The sequence below is a fragment of the Vigna angularis genome, chromosome 11 (assembly GCF_016808095.1).
Source record: "Vigna angularis cultivar LongXiaoDou No.4 chromosome 11, ASM1680809v1, whole genome shotgun sequence".
NCBI classification, from domain to species: Eukaryota; Viridiplantae; Streptophyta; class Magnoliopsida; order Fabales; family Fabaceae; genus Vigna; species Vigna angularis.
The window spans coordinates 19,851,653-19,874,734 of record NC_068980.1 but is presented as its reverse complement, the minus strand read 5'-3'; the positions used below and the strand labels follow the sequence as shown (position 1 = coordinate 19,874,734).

At 35.7% G+C, this 23,082-nt stretch overlaps 1 protein-coding gene across 2 annotated transcripts; it reads left to right on the top strand.

Moving 5' to 3' along the window:
- The first annotated feature begins 4,134 nt into the window (after positions 1–4,134).
- Positions 4,135–21,919, top strand: LOC108334039 (chloride channel protein CLC-f). Of its 2 annotated transcripts, XM_017569641.2 has the most exons (9): positions 4,138–4,865; positions 13,445–13,847; positions 15,499–15,693; positions 17,987–18,441; positions 18,940–19,044; positions 19,902–20,135; positions 20,275–20,487; positions 20,897–21,129; positions 21,698–21,919. In XM_017569641.2, exons 1-9 carry the CDS (start codon positions 4,506–4,508, stop codon positions 21,777–21,779), a joined length of 2,280 nt encoding a protein of 759 aa, XP_017425130.2. In that variant the 5' UTR covers positions 4,138–4,505; the 3' UTR covers positions 21,780–21,919. The 2 variants fall into 2 exon arrangements, with proteins under 2 accessions (XP_052727217.1, XP_017425130.2); XM_052871257.1 differs by lacking the exon at positions 21,698–21,919 and having other exon boundaries at positions 4,135–4,865; positions 20,897–21,234.
- The last annotated feature ends 1,163 nt before the right edge of the window (positions 21,920–23,082 follow it).

Below are 23,082 nucleotides of genomic sequence, written 5' to 3'. Positions count from 1 at the left end.
AATCCTTACCGAAGATCTACAGTGGGGTGGACAGAGTAGGAAGGATGTAGCTTCAGTGGTTTTATTCATATCCGAAGATCCAGTTTGGGGGACAGAGTAGGATAGAATAAATGAGTTAGCGAATAAGTGCATCCATATCCGAAGATCCAGTTTGGAGGACAGAGTAGGATGGGATGTAGCTGAGTAAAGTACCACTGTAAGTGTAGAACTAGCTAAGAGTTCAATATTCGTACGATTATCTGGATGAGTGAATTTACGATGAGTATGGTATGTTTATTGTATTATTGAGTAATTTAACTTGTAAGTTGGAAAATTAGTTATTTATGTAATTTACCATAACCTTTTATGTTGCATTAGCTCACCCTTGCTTTGTCTGTTGTGTGGTTGCTATTTTGTGTTATGTATTTTGTCTGGCGATGGTCATCCGGTGGATGGGAGCAGAAGTTGCTGATATGCCGGTGGAGCAAGCTTTAGATGGAGGATCGACGGAAGCTTAGTTAATAGAATGAGATTTATATTTTTAGTCTCTATTTTAAGCTTGAACTGTATTTTAGTTCGAATTTGAGTGAGGGTTTGTGTAATAATGAGGAAAACTGTTATTCCTCCTCCTATCAACTGTTATATTGTATCAATGATGTAAGAACTCTATTATAGTTTAATGCTATAATAATTGGGATGTTACAAAAGTAGAGAGAAATATTATGAAATAACTACAATATAATTAGGATACATGCATTAAATTTAATTATAAACATCTATATTGTCCAAATGCTTTATAGACTCATATCATGTGTGCATATTGCATACACAAATATAACATTAGACAATTTTTTGGTGAGATATAATTTTTTTACAAAAAATATATCAGTATTAATGTAATAATCATAAAAAAAAAACTATAGAAACTTAATACCTTAACTTTGAATATGTTAGATAATAACTTAGAGAATATATTATTAGAAAATCTTAATGAATATATTTGTGAGGATCATATCCATGAATTTTTTCTACCATATATATTTCTTGAACTAGTTGAGTTTTAATTTTTAATTATAAATTGGGTTTGTAAGTATTTTTAAGATATTAAATGATATTAAGGATATTTGAAAGTATAATTGGAACATTAATGTTTATGACTATTTGGTTGATTATCTAAGTGTAACATCTCAAAAATACAATTTAAAACTATATAGTAGAATAATCACATTCAATAATAATTCAGATCAGTCTTACACTAAAACATATATTTCACACAATCAACCAAACAAGATAAATCATCATTCGTTTCATACAAAGCCTAATACTAGACTGACTGTCCGGACTGTATGAAATCTGTGTAGCTACGACGTTCGTGCACCCGGGTGATGTAGTAACTGGGATACCCTCAACAGCTGCCACCCGAGGTTAGTCCTATCTGTCCAAATTAACCATAAGGACTAGGACCTCCTGTCGTTCCCACACATGACCTACCCTCCTCTACGTGAGGACGAGTACTCACGGAACATCAGGATGAACCGCCAGCTTAGCATGCCCACATTCATACTTTACCAATTCCAATATTCATTCATGAGTCATTCCTCCCTGGAACGCTCGTCCATAATCCAAAACATTTCAATCCATATCACATTCTCTTCATCTTTCATTAATAATCATCTCACTTAAACACTTCGCATAAAAATCCAATAGGATACCAAATACCGAACGTTCAACCCTAACTCAGAACGAGACCGAACACTTGGAGCGAGACTGAGATATCTCCAGTTCCAGAATAGATTAAAACCAAGAGGGTTACTATCGGGTTGAGAAAGAAACCGAGTACAATCATATGTAACAGGAACGACTAGAACGAACGTTACTTCCAAAGTGAGCCAATTAGATGAATTGACTCTTGAGAGCTCCAACCGAACACAGAAAAGACCATGCCAAGTACTAAGACTCTAGGTCGGAACCAATAGATACAGCCACTTCAATACATCAAAGAATAATACTTAGAAGAATTCACATGAAGAAATCGAACGCTTATGAAAACTTAGCTTATTTGAGTTTAGCATCAAGAAAACTGAATGTCAGTCAATGACCGAACACGGTAGAGAGAGAACTCTATTGAATTTGGACGAACGCTATTTTCATCAAGATAGATTATAAAAAGAAAAGAGAATGAGCGCTTGGTGTAAGACCGAGCACTACTCAGTACGAGCGCTTGGTGTAAGACCGAACACTACTAAACTTATATTAGAAATCTTGATAAATATAATAAGATACTTATTGGAGTAGTGTTTAATAATAAACTAAAATATACAAATACATATATACATATTTAAGTTTATCACTGAATACCAAGAACCAACTATGCTTGGCTGAACGCTTATGCACAGTATTTCGAAACTAAGACGCTCGTCCTCAACTAGGATTCTTCCCAAATGAAAGAATCCAATTTCTAACCAAGTTTACTAGAAAAACTGAACGGTCAATGACCGTTCAGTGACGAACGTACACTTTCATAGGGGAAATTTCATACATTCATATCATAGTCAATTTTCATACTTCATACAATCCAAACACATCAACCATCATATATCATTTTAATTCAATCAATTCAGCGAACGTTCATGCAATACAAATAACATACAAATTAAATTAATAAGCTTGCCTTACCTCTAGCGTGACCGAACGTTCACTGAGGCAGAAATACGGTTTGCTCTACTACAAGTCCTTCTACCCTCAACGCACAACAATTCTCCAAAACTAAACCAAACACAAGACCAAAAATGGCTTAGAACGAGATGAACTCATGCAACCAGAATATTGGTTCACATGTGCCAGAAAACGAACGGCCAAAGGAGAAGAAGAACTTACCAGTTCAGAACCCGAAACCGATCGGTTCAAACTGAAGCTCTTGATGCCGGAAGTGTTTCTACGGTGCTTGAACGGAGATCAGAGAAGAGAAAGGGTGAGATTTCGTAGAGAGAAGGGGGAACTTTTAGTGAGAAGGAGGAGAAATGAGAATTTCAGAGTTTGGAGAAGAAGGTGCATGTAGAGAGTGTGACGTAATTTCTGAAAAATCAGTTTTGCTTCCTACGTCAAAACGAGCGTCCGCTCATCTGCCGACACCTACATTCCACTATCTGATTTTCGGATCCCCTCCGCTTGACACCTGGCGTCCGTTCAGAGGATTTTTGGGTGCGTTTTTAATGAAGCCTGATACTAAGTGTCTTTTTTTAGTTAATAAGAAATTATCACAATTCATGGGTTGTGTATTTCAAGAAGTATGAGATATATGTTATAGCTACATGATTAATGATTTTAAAGTTGTATTTGTTGTTGCTAATTATTCAAATTTGGACTATATAGTTTGTTTTGAAATATGTATAACATGTGATATGATGAGAGTCTTTCATTGTTGTTTGAAGTGATAAAATGTAGTAATTTTAGAAAGAAAGGCATATAATTTTCTTCAAAAAAAATTTACCAAATAAAAGTAATATTTTTCATTATTGGAAGAAAGTTTCCTTGCATCTATTTAAATAGATATTAAGATAAAGTAACAATGGATTGTTGAAAAGTTGAATATAATAAGCATGTACGTATCGACATTCACATTTACCTAAAAATGGTATCATATATTCTAAATCACAATCATGTAAGTGAATTGGGTTAATAAGTCATCTAGAATAATAATCTTGAATTTTCCTCCTTAAAATGACAATTTTTGTTTCTAAAAATTAATGTTTATGGAGAGTGATTAATTGAACGATGTAATCGATAAACAATATATTAACCTTAAATACTAACTATGTATATTAACATAAGTTAGACTAATTTTATCATATAGTTATTTATATGATTAATAGTTCGTTTAGAAATGATTAATTCAACATTATAGTGGTTTCTAAATTATTTAATTTAGTTGTTACGTATTTTCTTTTTATATATACAACAACAAAGAGATCATTTAAAAAACTTTTTGAATTAAAGTTAAGTTTTGAATAAATTTGATATCTCACCAATTTTTTAATATTTAGTAAAAAAAATGTCAAAAACCTTGTATTGTGAGAGTCTATTAAAATGTAATTGTTATAATATTAAATTATGTACCAATTATTATAAAACAATTTTTGAAAATTATGAAAAAAAAAAGAAGGTGGACGTTGTTTTCAATCTTGATGAAAACACGCTTTCTGGAAAGAGAAGAAGAAGGGAAGGCAGAGAAGGTTGTGTTGTGTTGTGTTGTGAGAAGTAAAGAAGACGCAAACAGTGTTTTCGATTTTGATTGGATGCTAAAACAAAGTGATTGGAAACGTGCCTAACGCCATTTCCATTTTATGCGCCACATGGAACAGTGACTCCGCGAGATCCATTCCTTCACCGTGGCTCCATTCAAATGGGTTTTGAAATCCACGAGATTTGAGACACGGGTTTTGGAATTCACGCGATTTGAGAAGTGGGTTTTAGAAAGCGGGAGCCTTTGGTTGATGGGTGTGGAAGGAATCTGAGGGAGTTTTTCGATGTCGGAGAGCGATCAGCGCCGTCTTCTGGGGCTGTCGGAGGATGACGTGGAAGCTCGAGGGTCGGAGTTGGCCGTCGTCAATGGCGGCGGCGGCATCAACAGCAACAACAAAGGTTTGAGGGATTTGTTAAGGTTGTCGGGTCACCGACAGAGTTTCAAGCGCATTGAGAAGGAAGAAGAGAGAGATAGAGACAGGGATAGAGATAGAAGGGAACAAAATCGGCATCATCACGATGTGGATCTTGATTCTTCTGTTGAGGTGCTTGGCGACAGTGCACCTCCTGAATGGGCGTTGCTACTCATTGGTTGCCTCATTGGACTCACAACTGGCCTCTTTGTTGCCTTTTTCAATAAAGGGGTACGCCAAAATTTCTATCTTTTTATCTTGATCTCTCAGTTATTTTTGACTAATAGATCACATGATGGTGGACATAGTCAAATGAATAGTTACCAAGGTTTTAAGTTGTAGTTTAACTGGGATCCTTGACTTTGTAGACAAATGTGGATGCAATTATTGTCGTAGAGAGTCCAAAATCCACGACGTTGTGCCAAATTATTTGCCGAGAAATCTTGGTAGTTATGGAGTTTTCTCCACAACCCTGTGTATTGCCTACCAAAATTCACCATAGTACTTAGCAGTGTTATAATGGTGAATGGTGGAAGGCCACAATTCCTCCATATAAACATACCACTATGGCCTCCCTTCTCAAACTTGCTTTAGGTGGTTAGCAAAATATCCACCTTGCATTTTGCCATGGTGTTGCTGCCATAACAATGTTGAGACTTAGTGCATGTTGGATTCTCTTTAAAGGAAGTCTTCTAATTATAATGTAAAACGTGATGGACAGGGTAATTACAAGAAACATATACCAGTAGTATGGTTCCAATTACTGGATGTGGAGGGAGACCTATAAAAACTATTGGTCAGACATTAGGAAGGATTTATAGGTCTAGTTTGTGCTTAGATATTATTTATGATTGAATAGTGTAATTCGATTTGTGCCCTAACTCCTTTTGTTGGTAGAAGGCCCGATGGTTATTTCTGTTGTAAATCTCTCTCCAAAGGACGGTTTTTGAGTTGCTTTGCTTGAGTGGATTTCCGCTTGTTCTTTGCACTGGTTGCTTATAGTGGACTACAAATAAACATTATCGTGCCATTTGGTTCATGTAGCCAATTCCAACCATTATTAGTAAAGTGATTGATGGTCATCATTGTCAATTTCTCACTATGTAACAATTTTTGAGATGCTTGCTATTGTGGATTTATGGATGAACTCAATAGTGCATCTAATTCATGTAGTCTGACTCTATCCATTAATGAAAAGCTTGCAGTGGTTGCTGTTGTTAATCTCTCACCAAAAAACATATTTTGAGTTGCTCACTTGCTCTTAGCATTGGTTGCACTTTGTTTGTTATACAACTTCATTTAATGGATGCAAGATGTTCAAGTTTGTTAGAATAATTATTAAGTCTACCTATGATTAGTAGAGCAGGGCCTAAAGTAGGTAGTTGTGTGTTGGGTTATCTATAATGATTGTTCCTAGCAGTCTAGGACAATCTCTTCATCTTCCATCTATCTATTGTATCAGATTTTTATCTATATAAATAATAGAACTGAGAAGGGTCTTTCAAGCCCTTTAGAACTATTTTTCTCTGTTTTAGATCTCAAGTTGGTATCAGAGCAGGTTCATCCTGCTCTGGTTTTTGTCCTGGGTTGTCCACCAGCACTGTCACTGCTGTTTGCACCTGTTCGGTGCCGTTCGCCGTTGTCCGCGGCTGTCTCGCCACTATCTGCAGCTGTCAACTGTAGTTTGAAGTTCTTCAACTTGGTTGTCCACCATCTCGCATCTGTCCGCTGCTGTCCACCGCCGTTCGCCGCCGTCCGCCACCGGCCGTCGTCACTGTTCCGTCCGGCGACCACTGAATCTGGTTCGCCTCTTCACGCGACAGCCAACCCCACCGGTGGGTTCGCCTGATTCTCCTCCACGCTCCGCCACGCGCAACCTCTTTGTGCGCTGTGAACAGGCGCGTGCCCTCCACGCGCCGCCCTCTGCTCACCGTAAAGTCGCTGCGCCACCTCCATAGCTGTCGCCCTCTGCTCCTCCCGTTCTGACCCTCAAAATCTTACTTTGGTGTGTCCAGAAGCTCCCCTTTAAGAAAACCCTAAGAAACCCTCTAGGGTTTTCTGGTTCTTCACGGTTTTTCTGGTTCCTTTTCCTCTTTTTATCAAAGAATGGCGTCTCGAAGTGCTCTTTCTTTCTCTGGAAGTCCCTCAATCACTTCCGAAAAGCTAAATGGAAAGAATTATCTGTGTTGGTCTGCTGCTGTGGAAATGTGGTTCCTTGGTCAAGGACATTATGACCACCTTGAGCAGGATGGGAGCCAAGTTCCTTCTGACAAAGCTGAACAATGGAAACAAGCTGATTTTCAATTGTGTGCCCTATTGTGGCAATCTGTGGAACCACGACTTTTGATATCTCTGAGAGCGTTCAAGACATGTTACACTTTTTGGAAGAAAACTCAAAGCATTTATGCTAATGATATTCAACGTCTCTATGATACGCAAACAAGCTCGCCTGTCTCAAAATGACCATGATATGGTCTCCTTCATGACTGAAGCCCAAGCAGCTGTGGAAGAATTGAGAATGTTCTTGGAAGTGGAATCTTCGAAAGATATCAAAAAGAAGCTTGACAAGTATTATATGGTGATGATCCTCCGTGCTTTGCATCCAGATTTGAATCACATCAGAGATCAACTTCTGACAAGTCATGAGGTCCCTTCCTTGGAAGCCTTGACCACACGTCTTCTTCGTGTTCCGGTGTCTCAGTCTCAGGAAGCTCATGAAACAATGGAACCATCTGTCATGGTTGCCACGCGAGGAAGAGGAGGACGTGGCACTAGAGGAGGAGGTCGAGGACGTCCACAGTGCTCTTACTGTAAGAGAGTGGGTCACACCCAAGAAAATTGCTACTCCTTGCATGGCTTTCCTTCAAAAACCGCCAATATCTCTAAGGCTGAAACTTCCACTTCCAACTCCAAGTTCACTGAGGAAGAGTATCAAGAGTATCTGCGATTAAAGTCTAACAGTTTGGCGCAATCATCTCAGTCCCCAAGTACGTCCACAACTTGCATTTCTCAATCCATGGAAGGTCTAAATTCATGGGTAATTGACTCGGGTGCTTCTGATCACATTTCTGGTAATACCTCATTGTTCTCAACCCTTTCCCTCCAAGAAAAACCCCATTTCATTACCCTTGCAAATGGCTCTAAAACTTGTTCAAAGGGAGTCGGTCAAGTCTCCCTGTCTCCCTCTCTAACTATGAAATCTGTTCTTTTTGTCCCTAACTGTCCATTCAATTTAATTTCCCTAAGTCAGTTAACCAAAATGTTACCTTGTTCAATAACTTTCGATTCAAAATCTTTTGTTATACAGGAGCGTGGCTCGGGGAGACAGATTGGAGAAGGATATGAAGCTGGAGGTTTATACCATTTTGGATCTCGTCCACGGGTATCTTGTGTTGCAGCTCTTCCCCCTAAAGTGTTACATGATCGGTTTGGCCATCCTCACTTGTCAAAGTTAAAAAAGATGTGTCCTGAACTTAGTGGTCTTCAGACTTTAGAATGTGAGTCATGTCAACTAGGAAAACATGTTAGATCTGTCTTTCCTAAAAGGTCTCAATCAATGTGTACTTCTAGTTTCTCTATTATTCATTCTGATGTCTGGGGACCTAGTCGCGTCTCTTCTTTTGGTTTTAGGTATTTTGTTACTTTTATTGATGAGTATTCTAGATATACTTGGGTTTATCTAATGAAAGATCGCTCTGAATTGTTACCCATTTTCACATCTTTTTTGAATGAAATCAAGAACCAATTTGGTCACGTAATTAAAGTCTTAAGAAGTGATAATGCTAAAGAGTATTTCTCATCAACTTTTTCTTCACTTCTTAGCTCCCATGGTATTTTGCATCAGTCCACTTGTCCTCATACACCCCAGCAAAATGGTATAGCCGAAAGAAAAAATAGACACTTGGTTGAAACGGCTCGTACCCTTTTGCTTGGTGCTAATATTCCTGTTCATCATTGGGGGGATGCCATCTTAACTGCATGTTTTCTTATTAATAGGATGCCTTCCTCCTCTCTCAATAATAAAGTCCCTTTCTCCATTCTCTTTCCCAATGATCCTCTCTTTCACACCTCTCCTCGAGTCTTTGGTTGTGTTTGTTTTGTTCACGATATGTCTCCGGGGCTCGACAAGCTCTCTGCTCGTGCGATCAAATGTGTCTTTTTGGGCTATTCTCGGCTTCAAAAAGGGTACCGGTGTTACTCTCCTGAAACCAAAAAGTACTACATGTCTGCCAATGTTACCTTCTTTGAACAAACACCTTTCTTCTCTCCCTCTGTTCAAGATGTTTATATCCTCCACCAGGTCCTTCCTCTTCCAGTGGTTGAGTCTAATATCTCCAATGCCTCAGTCAATCCAAGTCATGCCCAAGGTCCTCCCGAACCTTCCTCTCCATATACTGATATCCTTCGACACAGTACCTCGGTGAGTAATCCTCTTCCAGAAAATGGTGGATCTCCTCCTTCAGATTCTTCTCCGTCACCATCTCCTGTCACGCCTCCTGGTGAAGATGATTCTGGTTGGCCCATTGCTCTCAGAAAAGGTACTCGTTCCACTCGAAACCCTCATCCCATTTATAATTTTCTTAGTTATCACAGAGTGTCGCCCTCCTTTTATTCCCTTTTATCCTCAGTATCTCCTATGGTTATTCCTAAAAATGTGAAAGAAGCACTTGATCATCCTGGATGGCGACAAGCCATGATTGAAGAAATGCAGGCTCTTGACCACAGTCATACTTGGGAGCTTGTGCCACTTCCCCCGGGTAAAAAGGCTGTTGGTTGTCGATGGGTATATGCAATTAAAGTCGGCCCTAATGGTGACATTGATAGGCTCAAAGCCCGGCTGGTTGCAAAAGGGTACACTCAGGTTTATGGTCTTGATTATTGTGACACCTTTTCTCCCGTGGCAAAGATGACTACCATTCGATTGTTCTTTGCAATGGCAGCCATTCGTCATTGGCCACTTCATCAGTTGGATATCAAAAATGCCTTTCTCCATGGTGATCTTGAGGAAGAAGTTTATATGGAGCAACCTCCAGGGTTTGTTGCTCAGGGGGAGTCTGGTATGGTTTGTAAATTGAACCGATCTCTATATGGGCTCAAGCAATCACCACGTGCTTGGTTTGGAAAGTTTAGCTCCATTGTTCAAAAATTTGGACTAAAACGCAGTGAAGCAGATCATTCAGTCTTTTATTATCATTCATCTCCTGGGAAATGTGTTTACTTGATAGTATATGTTGATGATATAGTTATTACAAGAAATGATACTATTGGAATATCTCAATTGAAGGAGTACTTGTGTAGACATTTCCAAACCAAGGATCTTGGGAGCCTCAAATACTTCCTAGGCATTGAAGTAGCTCAGTCAAAAGATGGAGTTGTAATCTCCCAAAGGAAGTATGCTCTGGATATTTTGCAAGAAACAGGCATGATTGATTGTAGACCGGTTGATAGCCCTATGGATCCAAATCAAAAATTAACAACAGAAGAAGGTGAATTATTCTCCGACCCGGAGAGATATAGGAGGCTAGTTGGAAAACTAATCTATCTCACTATTACAAGGCCGGATCTATCTTTTGCAGTTGGAGTGGTTAGTCAGTTTATGCAAGCTCCATGTGTTGGCCATTGGAATGCTATCATTCGCATTCTAAGGTATGTGAAAAAGGCTCCTGGGCAAGGGCTGTTATATGAAGAAAAAGGAAGCCTTCAGGTATCAAGATATTGTGATGCTGATTGGGCAGGTTCTCCTATTGATAGACGATCTACTACTGGATATTGTGTTTTCCTTGGAGGAAACATTATCTCATGGAAAAGTAAGAAACAAAATGTAGTGGCTCGATCAACAGCTGAAGCTGAATATAGGGCAATGGCTTCATTAACATGTGAACTTATATGGGTGAAGCAGTTCCTTCAAGAGCTTAACTTCTGTGGCATCCAAAGTATGAAGATGTATTGTGATAACCAAGCTGCTCTTCACATTGCATCAAATCCAGTGTTTCACGAGAGAACCAAACATATAGAAATTGATTGTCATTTTGTTCGGGAAAAATTATTGTCAAAAGAAATATGTACTGAGTTTGTTGGATCAAATGACCAACTCGCAGATGTGTTGACTAAGTCGTTAAGGGGACCTCGGATTGAGTTTATTTGTTCCAAGCTTGGTACATACAATTTGTATGCTCTAGCTTGAGGGGGAGTGTTAGAATAATTATTAAGTCTACCTATGATTAGTAGAGCAGGGCCTAAAGTAGGTAGTTGTGTGTTGGGTTATCTATAATGATTGTTCTTAGCCGTCTAGGACAATCTCTTCATCTTCCATCTATCTATTGTATCAAATTTTTATCTATATAAATAATAGAACTGAGAAGGGTCTTTCAAGCCCTTTAGAACTATTTTTCTCTGTTTTAGATCTCAAGTAAGTTCTAAAACCAAGACTCTTTCAATGCATATGCAATGTGAGCGTGGATCTTAGTGGATAGGAACAAAAACATAACATAGTATAATGTTAGTAGACAGAGTTAGTAATACTTGTGTTTCAACAACCCAAATCTTATTTGGACTGTTTGTTTTTTATTGGACTGCCCCTATTGTAGAGCTATCAAAGTTCATTTTCTCTAATGTTTAATCTTAGAAGTGAAGTAGTGTCTTAAATTATTAAAAGTAGGGCTGGTTTAGGAATTAGACAACTCATAATATATGCTGTAGTTATTCAGTCTGGTGCATAAAGCCTCTGTCTGAACCAAGGTGGTTAAAATCGAGATTATACTTAGGATTGTGAAGGGTTCATATAATTGTAAATCATGGGATCGTAACCCAGATCATAGATTTTACTTTTTATACAAACATAATATATATCACTAAACACATATCCATGAAAATAAAATTAATCCCTTGTCAATACTTAATCAAACTTAAGTTTACAAAATTCATCACTTTCTCAATACTTCACTACACTTAATTCATCTATTATGAACCATTCAAATTAAAACAAAAACTAAAAGGATCTTCATTAGCTCTATCTCCTTCATGAAGCACATTAATAAGAACATTCTCCTCTTCTAGAAGTGGGATAGTAAGAACATCATCTTTCTTCACCACCACCTTAGGTTTGACCTTTTAACCAAAATAACTGTTTTGTGTGTATCTACAATTTGTGGCTGGAAAAAAAGGAAAATTTTAATTATATTAGTTTTTAATTGGGTGGTGTTGTGGTGTCGCAGCATATATTAATTTTTAATTGGGAAATGAATTGTAATAATAATTGTATTAAATTTTAATTGAATGAAATGTGGTGACAACACACATAACAATGAAAATTTATAATTACATTAACTTTTAGTTAGGTATAGGTTTAATTTAAGTTGAATTCATTTACTCAAGAAGGTGGAGAGGTAGTGCATCAGAAAATTTGAAAAAACCATAGGTTTATACAATTTTGTACAATGATCTTACCAATTCTACTATGTTATGATTATACGTGAAATTTAACTTATAAATACTGTGTAAAATCGTAGGATCTTACGATTTTACGATTTAAATCTCAATTTTGACTACCTTGGTTTGAATACTTCACCCTACCAAATTGGCCTTGAGGGTGTATGCATCTTTTTTGTTTTAGTGGATTTTTGTTAGCTTTTATCCTTGTGGAAATTTCCTCTCATGTGCTTTGTTGGTCTGCCTCTTCATTGGCCAGCTTCTACGTAATGTAATATATATATATATATATATATATATATATATATATATATATTTTTTTTTTTTTTTTTTTTCTTTGGCCATTCATTATGATCTATTTACAAAATCCAAGAACAACTATGATATGCTAGAGCTTTGGTGACTTTGGTCTGCTATGCATAAATCACGATTGATTGAAATGATTACAAGTTCCCTTTTTCTAGTATTCTTCGTTGGCAGCTATATCATCTATGTTGGAAGTCCCACATCAACTAGAAATAAGGTCAATTTAAAGTATATAAGTGGGTGCAGACCTCACCTTACGAGCCGGTTTTGTGGGGTTGAGTTAGGCTTAAAGTCCACTTCTTAACATGGTATCAGAGATATGGTTAGAGTCTATCCTAGCGATATTTATTGTTTGTTGGGCATATTGTTCCACCCGCTATCGGGCCACTATCGGACCACCCATTAATGTCTAGTTTCATGCTCGAGATGTATATATCTCGGCGTGAGGGGGATGTGTTGGAAGTCCCACATCGATTAGAGATAAGGTCAATTTAAAGTATATAAGTGGATGCAGACCTCACCTTACGAGCCGAGTATGTGGGGTTGAGTTAGGTTTAAAGTCCACTTCTTAACAATCTATAAGTCTTTTTGTAGCTGTTTTCTTTTATTTATTACTTTAATTATTGAGATTAATTTTGTTGATTTGGTCATGTGTGGAGAGGACTTACTCCTACACAAGCCGCAGTAAGGAAAATAGATCAGATGGAGGTACACTAGCGTTTAGAGGAAGAAGGAGACTACTAAAATTTTTAGGAGAAACAAGTACAATCAAAATTATGATCTCATTTGATCCATGTAGTCGACCCATCTACTGAAAAAAGGCTTGCTTGTAGTTATATACTTTTGTATTCATAATATTGTCTTGTGAGAATTTTGGCATTTATAAATTATGCTATCATGGTTACCGCCATCTTTGATACCTGTTTTTTTTTTTTCTGTTTCTATCATAAATCAAACACCATAATCATTTGGTTGTGGGCTATGTGGTTATACATATTCTAATGTTACTAACGATCTTTGCCAAACTTGTTGAGGAAGATGATCTATCTAACGTATACTGGAATGTGGTAATCTAGGTGCATATAATACATGAATGGGTATGGGCTGGTACTCCAATTGAGGGTGCTGCCTGGCTTCGTATTCAGAGATTGGCTGATACATGGCATCGAATCCTTTTAATACCTGTCACTGGAGGAGTCATTGTCGGAATGATGTGTGGTTTACTGGAAATACTGGACCAAATAAAGCAATCCACTGCCTCTCAAACACAAGGTTTTGATTTTCTTGCAGGAATCTTTCCGACAATAAAGGCTATTCAGGCTGCAGTTACTTTAGGTACTGGCTGTTCATTGGGGCCTGAAGGTCCTAGTGTTGATATTGGGAAGTCATGTGCCAACGGATTCTCACTAATGATGGAACACAACAGAGAAAGGAAAATAGCACTTGTTGCAGCTGGTGCAGCGGCTGGAATTTCGTCAGGTAGCCTGCAATATTGTCAAAGTCACTTTTTAAAATGCATTTGATGTTTGTTCATGCTATAATTATAGAAATAAGGTGCTAGTCCTATACAATAAGGAATATTGTTATAATTATAAAAATAAGGTGCTGATTCTATATAATGAGGAATGTCTAGATTATATATGTATTATTAGAATTTTTTTTAATTATTCCCATATATCATATCTTTGTTGTTAGAGAATATCAAATTTCCTCTATTTATTATATTGATTCTTTTTTCTCAATATAAATAAAATATCTGTGTTGTCTAAGAGTTACATGGTTTCAGCTTAGTTTTTCTCTCTCCATTGGAGTTTAACAGTTCATTTCATATTCTGATCATTTAAACCTCCTTGAATGTTTTCAATGGTGATTTAATCAATGAAAAATTGCTAAAGAAGAAAATTATTTATTGGTTCACCATATGCCTGCCAATATGTATGTACTCATTGTAGTTTTCCCCTAATATATCCCAGTATACATGATGTGTTATTAGTTTTTTTCTACTTTTTCATAAAAGAAGAATGACAACTGCTATAGCTTGACACTTGATAGTAACAACATAGCTGAAAATACCCTGTATAGCATTTCTATTGCAGAGGGAGATCTGACCACTATCTGAATAAATCCCAGCCCTTGCGACTGCCATTCTTCACAGGGTGGTATTTCCTTTTACTGATTATCTCCCTTCACATGTTGAAATTTTCCTTAAAAAGTTGCTGTCAATAGGGGAGAACCAAACCACTTAAGTACTCCACTGAATATGTCATACTTTTTGATATGGCACTTTTGCATCCCAAAATTCCTGCATCGTTATCTAGTACTGCCCTTGAGAAGTGACTCCCAATGGCTGCACTCTTATGTTTCACTCAGCCTTTTTGTTCAGAGCCTCCATAGGCAGCCCTTTCTAACAGCAAGTCCGAGTTTTATTTTATTTTATTTTTATTTTTTTATACAAAAGAAACTTGTAAGGAAAAAGAGAATGTACAGTTGAGAAATTTAAAACATCCCCCTTAAAGAAACAAAATAAAAATAACTGTACTGAGAGAAAACTAAGTACATCAACAAACTGCTCCATTCCCTTGAAAATGACCATGGACTGAGTTTTGGGACTAAGGAAACCAGCCATGTCACACAAAAGAGGGAGAAGAATTTTTGGTTTTAGTTTTAGTTTCTTTCCATTTTTTTTAATTCTAGCTTAACAGTTAGCTCAATATTAGTTACTTGTTGCAAAAGGGCAGGGTCAGACAAGAAAAGAAACTTGGGATGCTTATATCAGCTATTTTTTCTCCCCTGCTCCTCCCTTCTTGTGACCGAAGAGGATTTGTGATTGATCCTCCTGTTCCCTTTCCTGTCTTAAATTATTCTTTTATGAAAAAACTGTGTTGCTGATGTTATTTCGTAAGTAATGAATTGTTTTAGCTAATAAACTTGTAGCCATATGGCATTTATTCTTTCTGTTATGTCACAGAAAATACGTTGAACAGACCTTAATAAAGTTTTGATCAGCATTTAGTTTACACAATACTCTTTGGCAGCTTCTGAATGATTTTTTGTATAGAGCTTTGAATTAAATATAATAAACTGTTATATACAGTTTTCAAATGTTAGCTTTCAATTTTCTTCTCTTCAGGCTTCAATGCACCAGTTGCTGGTTGTTTCTTTGCTATTGAAACTGTGCTGAGGCCTCTCCGAGCAGAGAACTCTCCTCCATTTACAACTGCCATGATTATACTGGCTTCTGTTATCTCATCAACTGTATCAAATGTTTTACAGGGGATCAAATCAGCTTTCACAATACCCGAGTATGATTTGAAATCTGCTGCTGGTACTTCTCTTTAAACCCTGCTTTGTATTAATACATTGCAGTTTTCGGTTTGTCATCATATGTGCCTTTTCACATCTTTTATTTCATATTATTGGTTCTTTTGACGATGCTAATGGCACATTTCTTGAAGGATTTTGGTGAAAGTATTGCATATATGAATTATGAAAAATACTTATGACTTCCTAAGAATTTCACATTTCTTAGTATCTGTTAGAATAATTATTAAAACTGAGTATGGTAGAGTAATTCTTAAGTCTAAACTCTAAACCCATTATTAAGTCTAAACCCTAAACCCATTATTAAGTCTAAACCCTAAACCCTAAACTCAATATTTGTTAGAATAATTTATAAGAACATATTTAACTCCTAAACAACATATTGACCTTCAATAGCAAAAGATGTCATGTCATGATTTGTTTGTTAAGAGATACAAGTTTATGGGCAAAATCATAAAGTTGCTAAGTCTTCTGCAATAATACTCTAAGCCTTCTTCCTAAAGGATTTACACGTTTTATTTTAACTGTTGTCAGGGTTCCCAAGATATTGGGTTCCACAAATTGCCACAGTGGAGCACGAAGTTGAAAATCTAGCTTCTTCCTTTGTTCAACACTTCCTAATGATATTTCACTTTTGTCCTTTTTCAAGTGATCATGGAAACCTTGATCAAGAAACTAAAGCTTAACAGCTGCAAACCAAGATAGGTAAATTTTGCCATTAAGCTTTTCTGAAGTAATTGTGGGAGGCACAAAAAAAGAGTGGACAAGTCCTAACAACATTTTTGGAGAAGGAAAGGTTAAAAACAGAAACGCACAACACAAGGTGTTCAACATTCTCTGCATTTCAATCAGTAGTGGAAAGTGAAAAGAGGGTTGAAACAAGTACCAAAAAGGTAAACGAAACCAAAGGAAGTGATACGGCATTGCTTTGGTGACCAGAAGTGGCGCGTGGATGTCACACCCTTGGTTGAGCCGTGCAAAGAAGCTGCACATGAGGCAGAATAGAGAGAGAGAGAGAGGTGTATTTTACAGCAAAAGTACAAAGAGAGAGATAAACAAACAAAATAAAGTCCACCCCTAGGACTCTAACTGACAGATAGATACAACAGAAAACAACTTCTACAAAGTTTCTTAAAAGATAACTTAAACTATTCTATCCAATATTTTTGCCAAAGAACTTCAATAACATTTATAAATAGGCCACTAGTCAATGTATAAATGCAACTCTATGATATGTTGGAAATTGTGATCTGGCCATGCAAATTTTTCTATGTGGTGAAATGTGAGGTCAGATCTTGTGATTCTGACTTCAACTCGAATAGGATTGTCTGTCTAAAATGACTTGACCAGCTGGACTTGACATCCCTTCTCTTGCTTTATATGTGCACTTGTGTTCTGTATTACTTACCAATATGGGACTTCATTTTTCCACCACTGCTCAAATCTAAGTATGGTTAGTCCAGTTGTGATACTTCAAGTTTGAACCTTGGAGGTCCCTGGTTTAGTAGCTTCATCTATCACCTTGGCCTGTGTTCCTTTTTCTTGAGTCTCAGAGGCCTACTGTCTGCAACATTTGCCTGGGTGTTCTTCATTGTGTTCCCTTCCTTTTTTCAGTGGTCTTTTTTTTTGTTGTTTTCTCCTTCAATCCCCGGGAATCAGTATCTAAAAATGGAAATAAAGAGGAGTTTGGAATCAGTTATATTCTATCAATCAGACCAAAATTTATTTTGGGAACAAATCATGCTAATTATTAGCAACAAATTCTTAAATTTCAGTTCATTAGAAACTCCTAAACGGTTCTGACTCTAAAAAATTCTTTTACATCATCCACACTTGCCAGATGGTGATCCACAAAGCAGGATTCTGAAATGAGTTATGTTTGTATCATACTTAACCCATATGACATATATGTCCTAGCTTGAGGAGGAGTGTTAGAGATGTGGATTATGTCTGTCAGTGTATCATTTAAATATAGTAACTAATAATTGTGTGGTATTTCTGTATTCACGAAGGTTGAGTATATATCATAATTGAGAAACAATTTTCATTATATTCTCTTTTTTCTCTCTCTTACACAAATAGAATTATTTATTTTACTTTATTTTCTCTCGTCTTTTAAAATATTTTATTCAAAAAAGCCTTGATCACATTGTATTGAACTGAAACGTTTTTGCTTATACTCCAATGTACATAAGCTCTATTGTCTATCAGTATTAAGCTCAACTATTTGTTTTTCAATAGAAGAGAACCTTACCATGATTCTTGAGTCTGATATGTGATCACGATGTTGCTTGCAGAGCTACCTCTATACCTGATATTGGGAATGCTTTGTGGTGTTATAAGTGTGGCCATGACTCGTTTGGTTGCTTGGTTCACCAAATTTTTTAAGTTTATTCAGGATAAGTTCGGCATTCCTACTGTGGTCTGCCCTGCTTTAGGTGGTTTCGGAGCTGGGATTATTGCTCTTAAATATCCTGGAATATTGTATTGGGGTTTCACAAATGTGGAAGAAATTTTACGTACTGGAAAGAGTGCTTCAGCTCCTGGAATATGGCTTCTAACTCAATTGGTAGTTTCTAAGGTCATTGCAACAGCTCTTTGCAAGGGATCTGGGCTAGTTGGTGGTCTTTATGCACCAAGTTTAATGATAGGTGCTGCAGCAGGTGCTGTATTTGGAGGCTTTTCCGCTGAAGTTATTAATTCAGCAATTCCTGGAAATGCTGCTGTTGCTCAGCCCCCGGCATATGCTCTGGTAAGATGACTATACTGTAAGAGTATGTTTGGTTTGGGAAAGAAAGGGAAAATAATGAAAGGAGAAGGTAAAGAAAAGGAATCAAAAGTAAGATGATTTTTAAATTGTTTGGTAAGGAAGAAAAGAAAAGTAAAATGTAGAATAAAACACAATTATTTTAATGAATAAAAAGCTGATAAATAATACTTTTATAATTTCATTATTGAAATATTAAAATATCGAGTCTGCAAATCATATTATATGTAATTGTTTTATTATTCATTTTTTTAATTCTATGTTTTGAAAATAAATTCCAAAACTAAAAGAAAATATTATTTTATTTTAATATTTCAATTATTTATTATTCTTAAAAAACTCGCTGCAAAATGCAAAGTTTTGAGAGGCTGTTGGAGATCCTTCTTTCTGCTAGCTTTCTGTCCAGTGTAGGAAGGATTTCTTTTAATTATTCGTTTGGCTGATGAAGATTCCCGCAGTTACAAGTTAGTCTAACTTCTGCAGGTTGGAATGGCGGCTACATTAGCATCTGTTTGTTCTGTTCCTTTGACTTCAGTTCTACTTCTGTTCGAGCTGACAAAAGATTATAGGATACTGCTTCCCCTCATGGTAACCCTTCAATGAAATTCTCTTAGCAAAATAAGAAAATTGCAGTTTGTTGCATGTGTAGTTTTCCGCTGCTCTGAAAGTTTCTATGACTAAGAAAAATTAGTCAATCTCAATTGTAAAACAAAAGTGTCCAGTGTATATCTTTCTTTTTGGCAGCTGAATTATTAAAGATGATTGGTATACTGACACAATTCCTGCGTCATATTGATGGCGATCCATAATTCCATATATCTTATATTACACCGTGGCAAGAGAAATTCTTTCTTTATGATGCCATGACTTTGTTGTGTTTGGATATGAAGTTGAAATGTGTATTATCGTTTTCATCTATGCAGTTACAAAAGAATTGCATAATGTTCTGTTACTTCAAATTCATGTGTAGGCATTATTGCTTATTTAGGCGACTTTTTCTTTTCAATGCAACCTTTCCTTTTCACATTAACAACTTTAACCCTACAACTCATAATGCGGCAGTAGCTTAATGAAATTGGTATTTTCTTTTTCAACATCCATGTTTTGTATTTCCACTTAATGGAATGAGAGAGAGCATTGATTGAGTGATGCTGTTTTGCATATTTTAGCAAGGGATAAATTATTCAAGTTTTTAGTTCTTGGAAATTTTCCCAAATAGCAGATATTTGTAATTAGCGTTAATACTTGTTTCAACTACTCTACCATTGTAAATGCATGTAGTATTTTCTATCAGCCAGAACTTGTGGCTTTAACTTTGAACCTCAACCTTGTTTTATTCCGGTTTCCCATCGCCCTTAACTTTTGAGTTGGTCATCTTTTTATTGTAGTGAAAATTGCTTATATTTTATTGTTCTCATATTTGTCTTTGTGAATATTGCCCTTAGGGAGCTGTTGGATTGGCAATATGGGTTCCTTCAGTGACAAACCAGGCGAAGGAGAGTGATACACCCGATGCAAGTAGCTCATTACGAGGATATTCTCCAGTTTCACATGCTGGAGATGATAATGAGGGTAACTGGAGACAAGTCAATGATGGGAATGATTTAGAGCTCCATATTGTTGGGGATGGCGCTGATCTTGAAACAACTGACAAGGAACTTCTTCTGGACAATCTTCAGGTTGAGAAAAGATTTTTCGCATTTCCTTTTGATGATTGCCATTGTCCATCTTTTGCTGATAACTGTGTAGCCTGTTGACTTATCCTTTTTTTTAATCTGTAAATCCTGTTGCCTTGACTCTATTATTATTGGTTATCAGGTTTCCCAGGCAATGTCAAAACAATATTGTAAGGTTTTGTCATCTGCAATCTTGAAAGATGCAATAAAATTGATGCATGACAGCCAGCAGAATTGTGTGCTGGTAGTTGATAAAGAAGATTTTCTAGAAGGAATATTGACATATGGTGACATAAGAAGGTGTCTGTCTCAGGAGTCTCATGACACTTTGAAGAGTGGTTTAGTGGTTGTGGATGTACGTAGAAAATGCCCCTTCTATTTACCTTTTTGAGAGCCATGTCTGCTTGTAAAATGTTATAGAAACATTTGTTTTTCTAAGTTGTATAATTCCTGCAAAAGAAAAACAAATGTTGGCAAGAACTATTTTCTGAATACTTTTTAGCCACAAACTGGACTGAGAAAACTGTCTTCAAGATTTTGGTCCAGCAAGGACGGAATTTCTACTATTGCTTTTATCTTTTGGAGTTCTAATAATGCTTTGATGAGTGAATTTTATATGCACTGCTGAGAAAATACATTACTGAAATTCATGTCTGGATCTTCATGCTATACTGCTAGGATAGAATTGTCACTAATTTATTCTTGAAGATGTTATTTATTAGTCTCTAAATCTCTAATGATAATTCAAATTGGATATTTGACAGTCAAACACATGCCTTGTTTCCTCTGTTTGTACTCGAGGGATGAGCTATCGTGGACGAGAGCGAGGAATTTTGACCTGCTATCCAAATACTAGTTTGGCTATGGCCAAAGAGTTGATGGAAGCCAAGGGCATTAAGCAATTACCAGTGGTTAAACGTGGTGGAGATCAGAGTAGAGAAAGAAAAAGGAGAATTGTTGGTCTTCTTCATTATGATGCACTATGGCATTGTCTCAGGTTTTTCTTAGAATCTGATTCTTGTTTATTATACTCTTACACAACACCAAATCTGGGTTTCCCTTTGCAGCGTATAGAATGCCATTAGCTCTGCCCTTTGGATCTTTACTGTTGTTAGAGTGGTTATTCTTTTTCCATTATAAAACTAGATAGCTTAATTAGTAGTTGAGCATATGGAAATGATGTTTAATATCGTGCAACTTTCTAGTTTTTTGAATGAAAGTTGTTGGAGAAACATCTCCATAGGAACTTAAGATGAAAAAAACTAGAAAAAAAGAAATCAATTTGTTCATGAGTTAAAATTAGTCTATGAAAAAGTTAAAATTAGATTTTCGAGAAGCTAATGTAAATTAGTCTATGCAGAAGCTAATTTTAGTTTTAAGGAAAAATTCTCTGAAATACATATCTTTTGTGTTTATACAACCAAATTCTATCCACATTTAACTTTTTCTTTTGATAGACATATTTAATTTCTGAAGTTCTCTAAAGTCTCAATTGCCTTCTAAGGAGAAACTCTAAAAGCAATTTGGAGTATCTTTGTGTTGATTTTTGTATGTTTTATGTGCAGGAAAGAGATTAATCACAGGCAAACAGCCTATCAAAATATGACAGATAACAGTTTGGCAGTGACAACAACAAATGGTCATTAACGTGTTCTATCTTTTTGGTTGCCTTGAAAAGTGAGACTATATAATTGATTTATATTGTAATGCCAAAAAAATGTTCATTTGATAAGGAAGAAAATATTTCCAACCCCCACAAATTAAGATCATCAGCATTCTAAATCATAGCCTCAGATTCTTTTGCATAAATTAGGACACTGCAGCGTGTAAAGTAACTATATAAGAAGCAAAGGACTTTGGAATACAAAGGGAAATAGAAAACAAGTGTTCTTCAAACACTGAAAATCATTCCTTTTGTTCTTCTGATCTTCCTTACCCAATATAGGGCCAAATTATAAGTATCTTTTAGAAAAACTGTCAAGAAAATGAAAAATGGATCAAAATCAAATATTTATTGACTTTTCTTTTTTGGTTAAATTTTTCTTAATTTATTGAAACTAAAGAATTGAATCATTTTTTATATTTAAATATGATATTATTTATTTAGTGTTAATTAATACCTAATAAACATCTTGCATGTTGTCTTATGATATGATTTTATATTTGCTTACTATATATATTTATCTAAACATGTTAATAAATTTGTAATGCAACTTTTAATTATAAGATCAATAAACTCATTAAGTAATAATTGATAATCCTAAATATAAAACTTAACATGAGATATGTTTTTTTTATCTGATCAAAAGCTTAGACTGGATGTCTCTATCATTATTTATTTAAAATATTTTAAAATTTTGTTGTAAAGTTTTACAATTTTATAATGATATAAGTCGTAAAAATTGATCCTTATATTAAACATTAGTTTGACTGGTTAGATTTTATAATAAATTAACATGGCTACATTCAATCATAATTATGAGAAATGCTTAGAATTAAAATTGAAGTGAGGTATAACAAATAATATTATCTTGTGAAAATTTGTTATCAATAGAAAATTTATATTGAAAGAGGAAATAACTTAAATGCATCCACTCAATATATTTATGAGTGAATGAATATCAATATATTTAAGAGAAGGTTGACAATAATCAAACAACCCTACCAAAAGTACGTGGTAGATTATTTTAACATTATATGCGGATGAATGAACTTCTTTCTAAATTCTTCTAAACAAATAAGAGAAAATAAGATTACTTTTTCCATTTTTTTAAAAACATATTTTTTTTATAAATTTAAATATACCATAAGAAATTAATTTCAGTATTTTTTCAATAATATCTCATTTAATTAGTATCACTATTAATAAAAAATATCATATTATCAATAAAATATAACAATTGAACTCAAGGGAAATATAAAATATTCAAATCATTATCAAAATAACGAT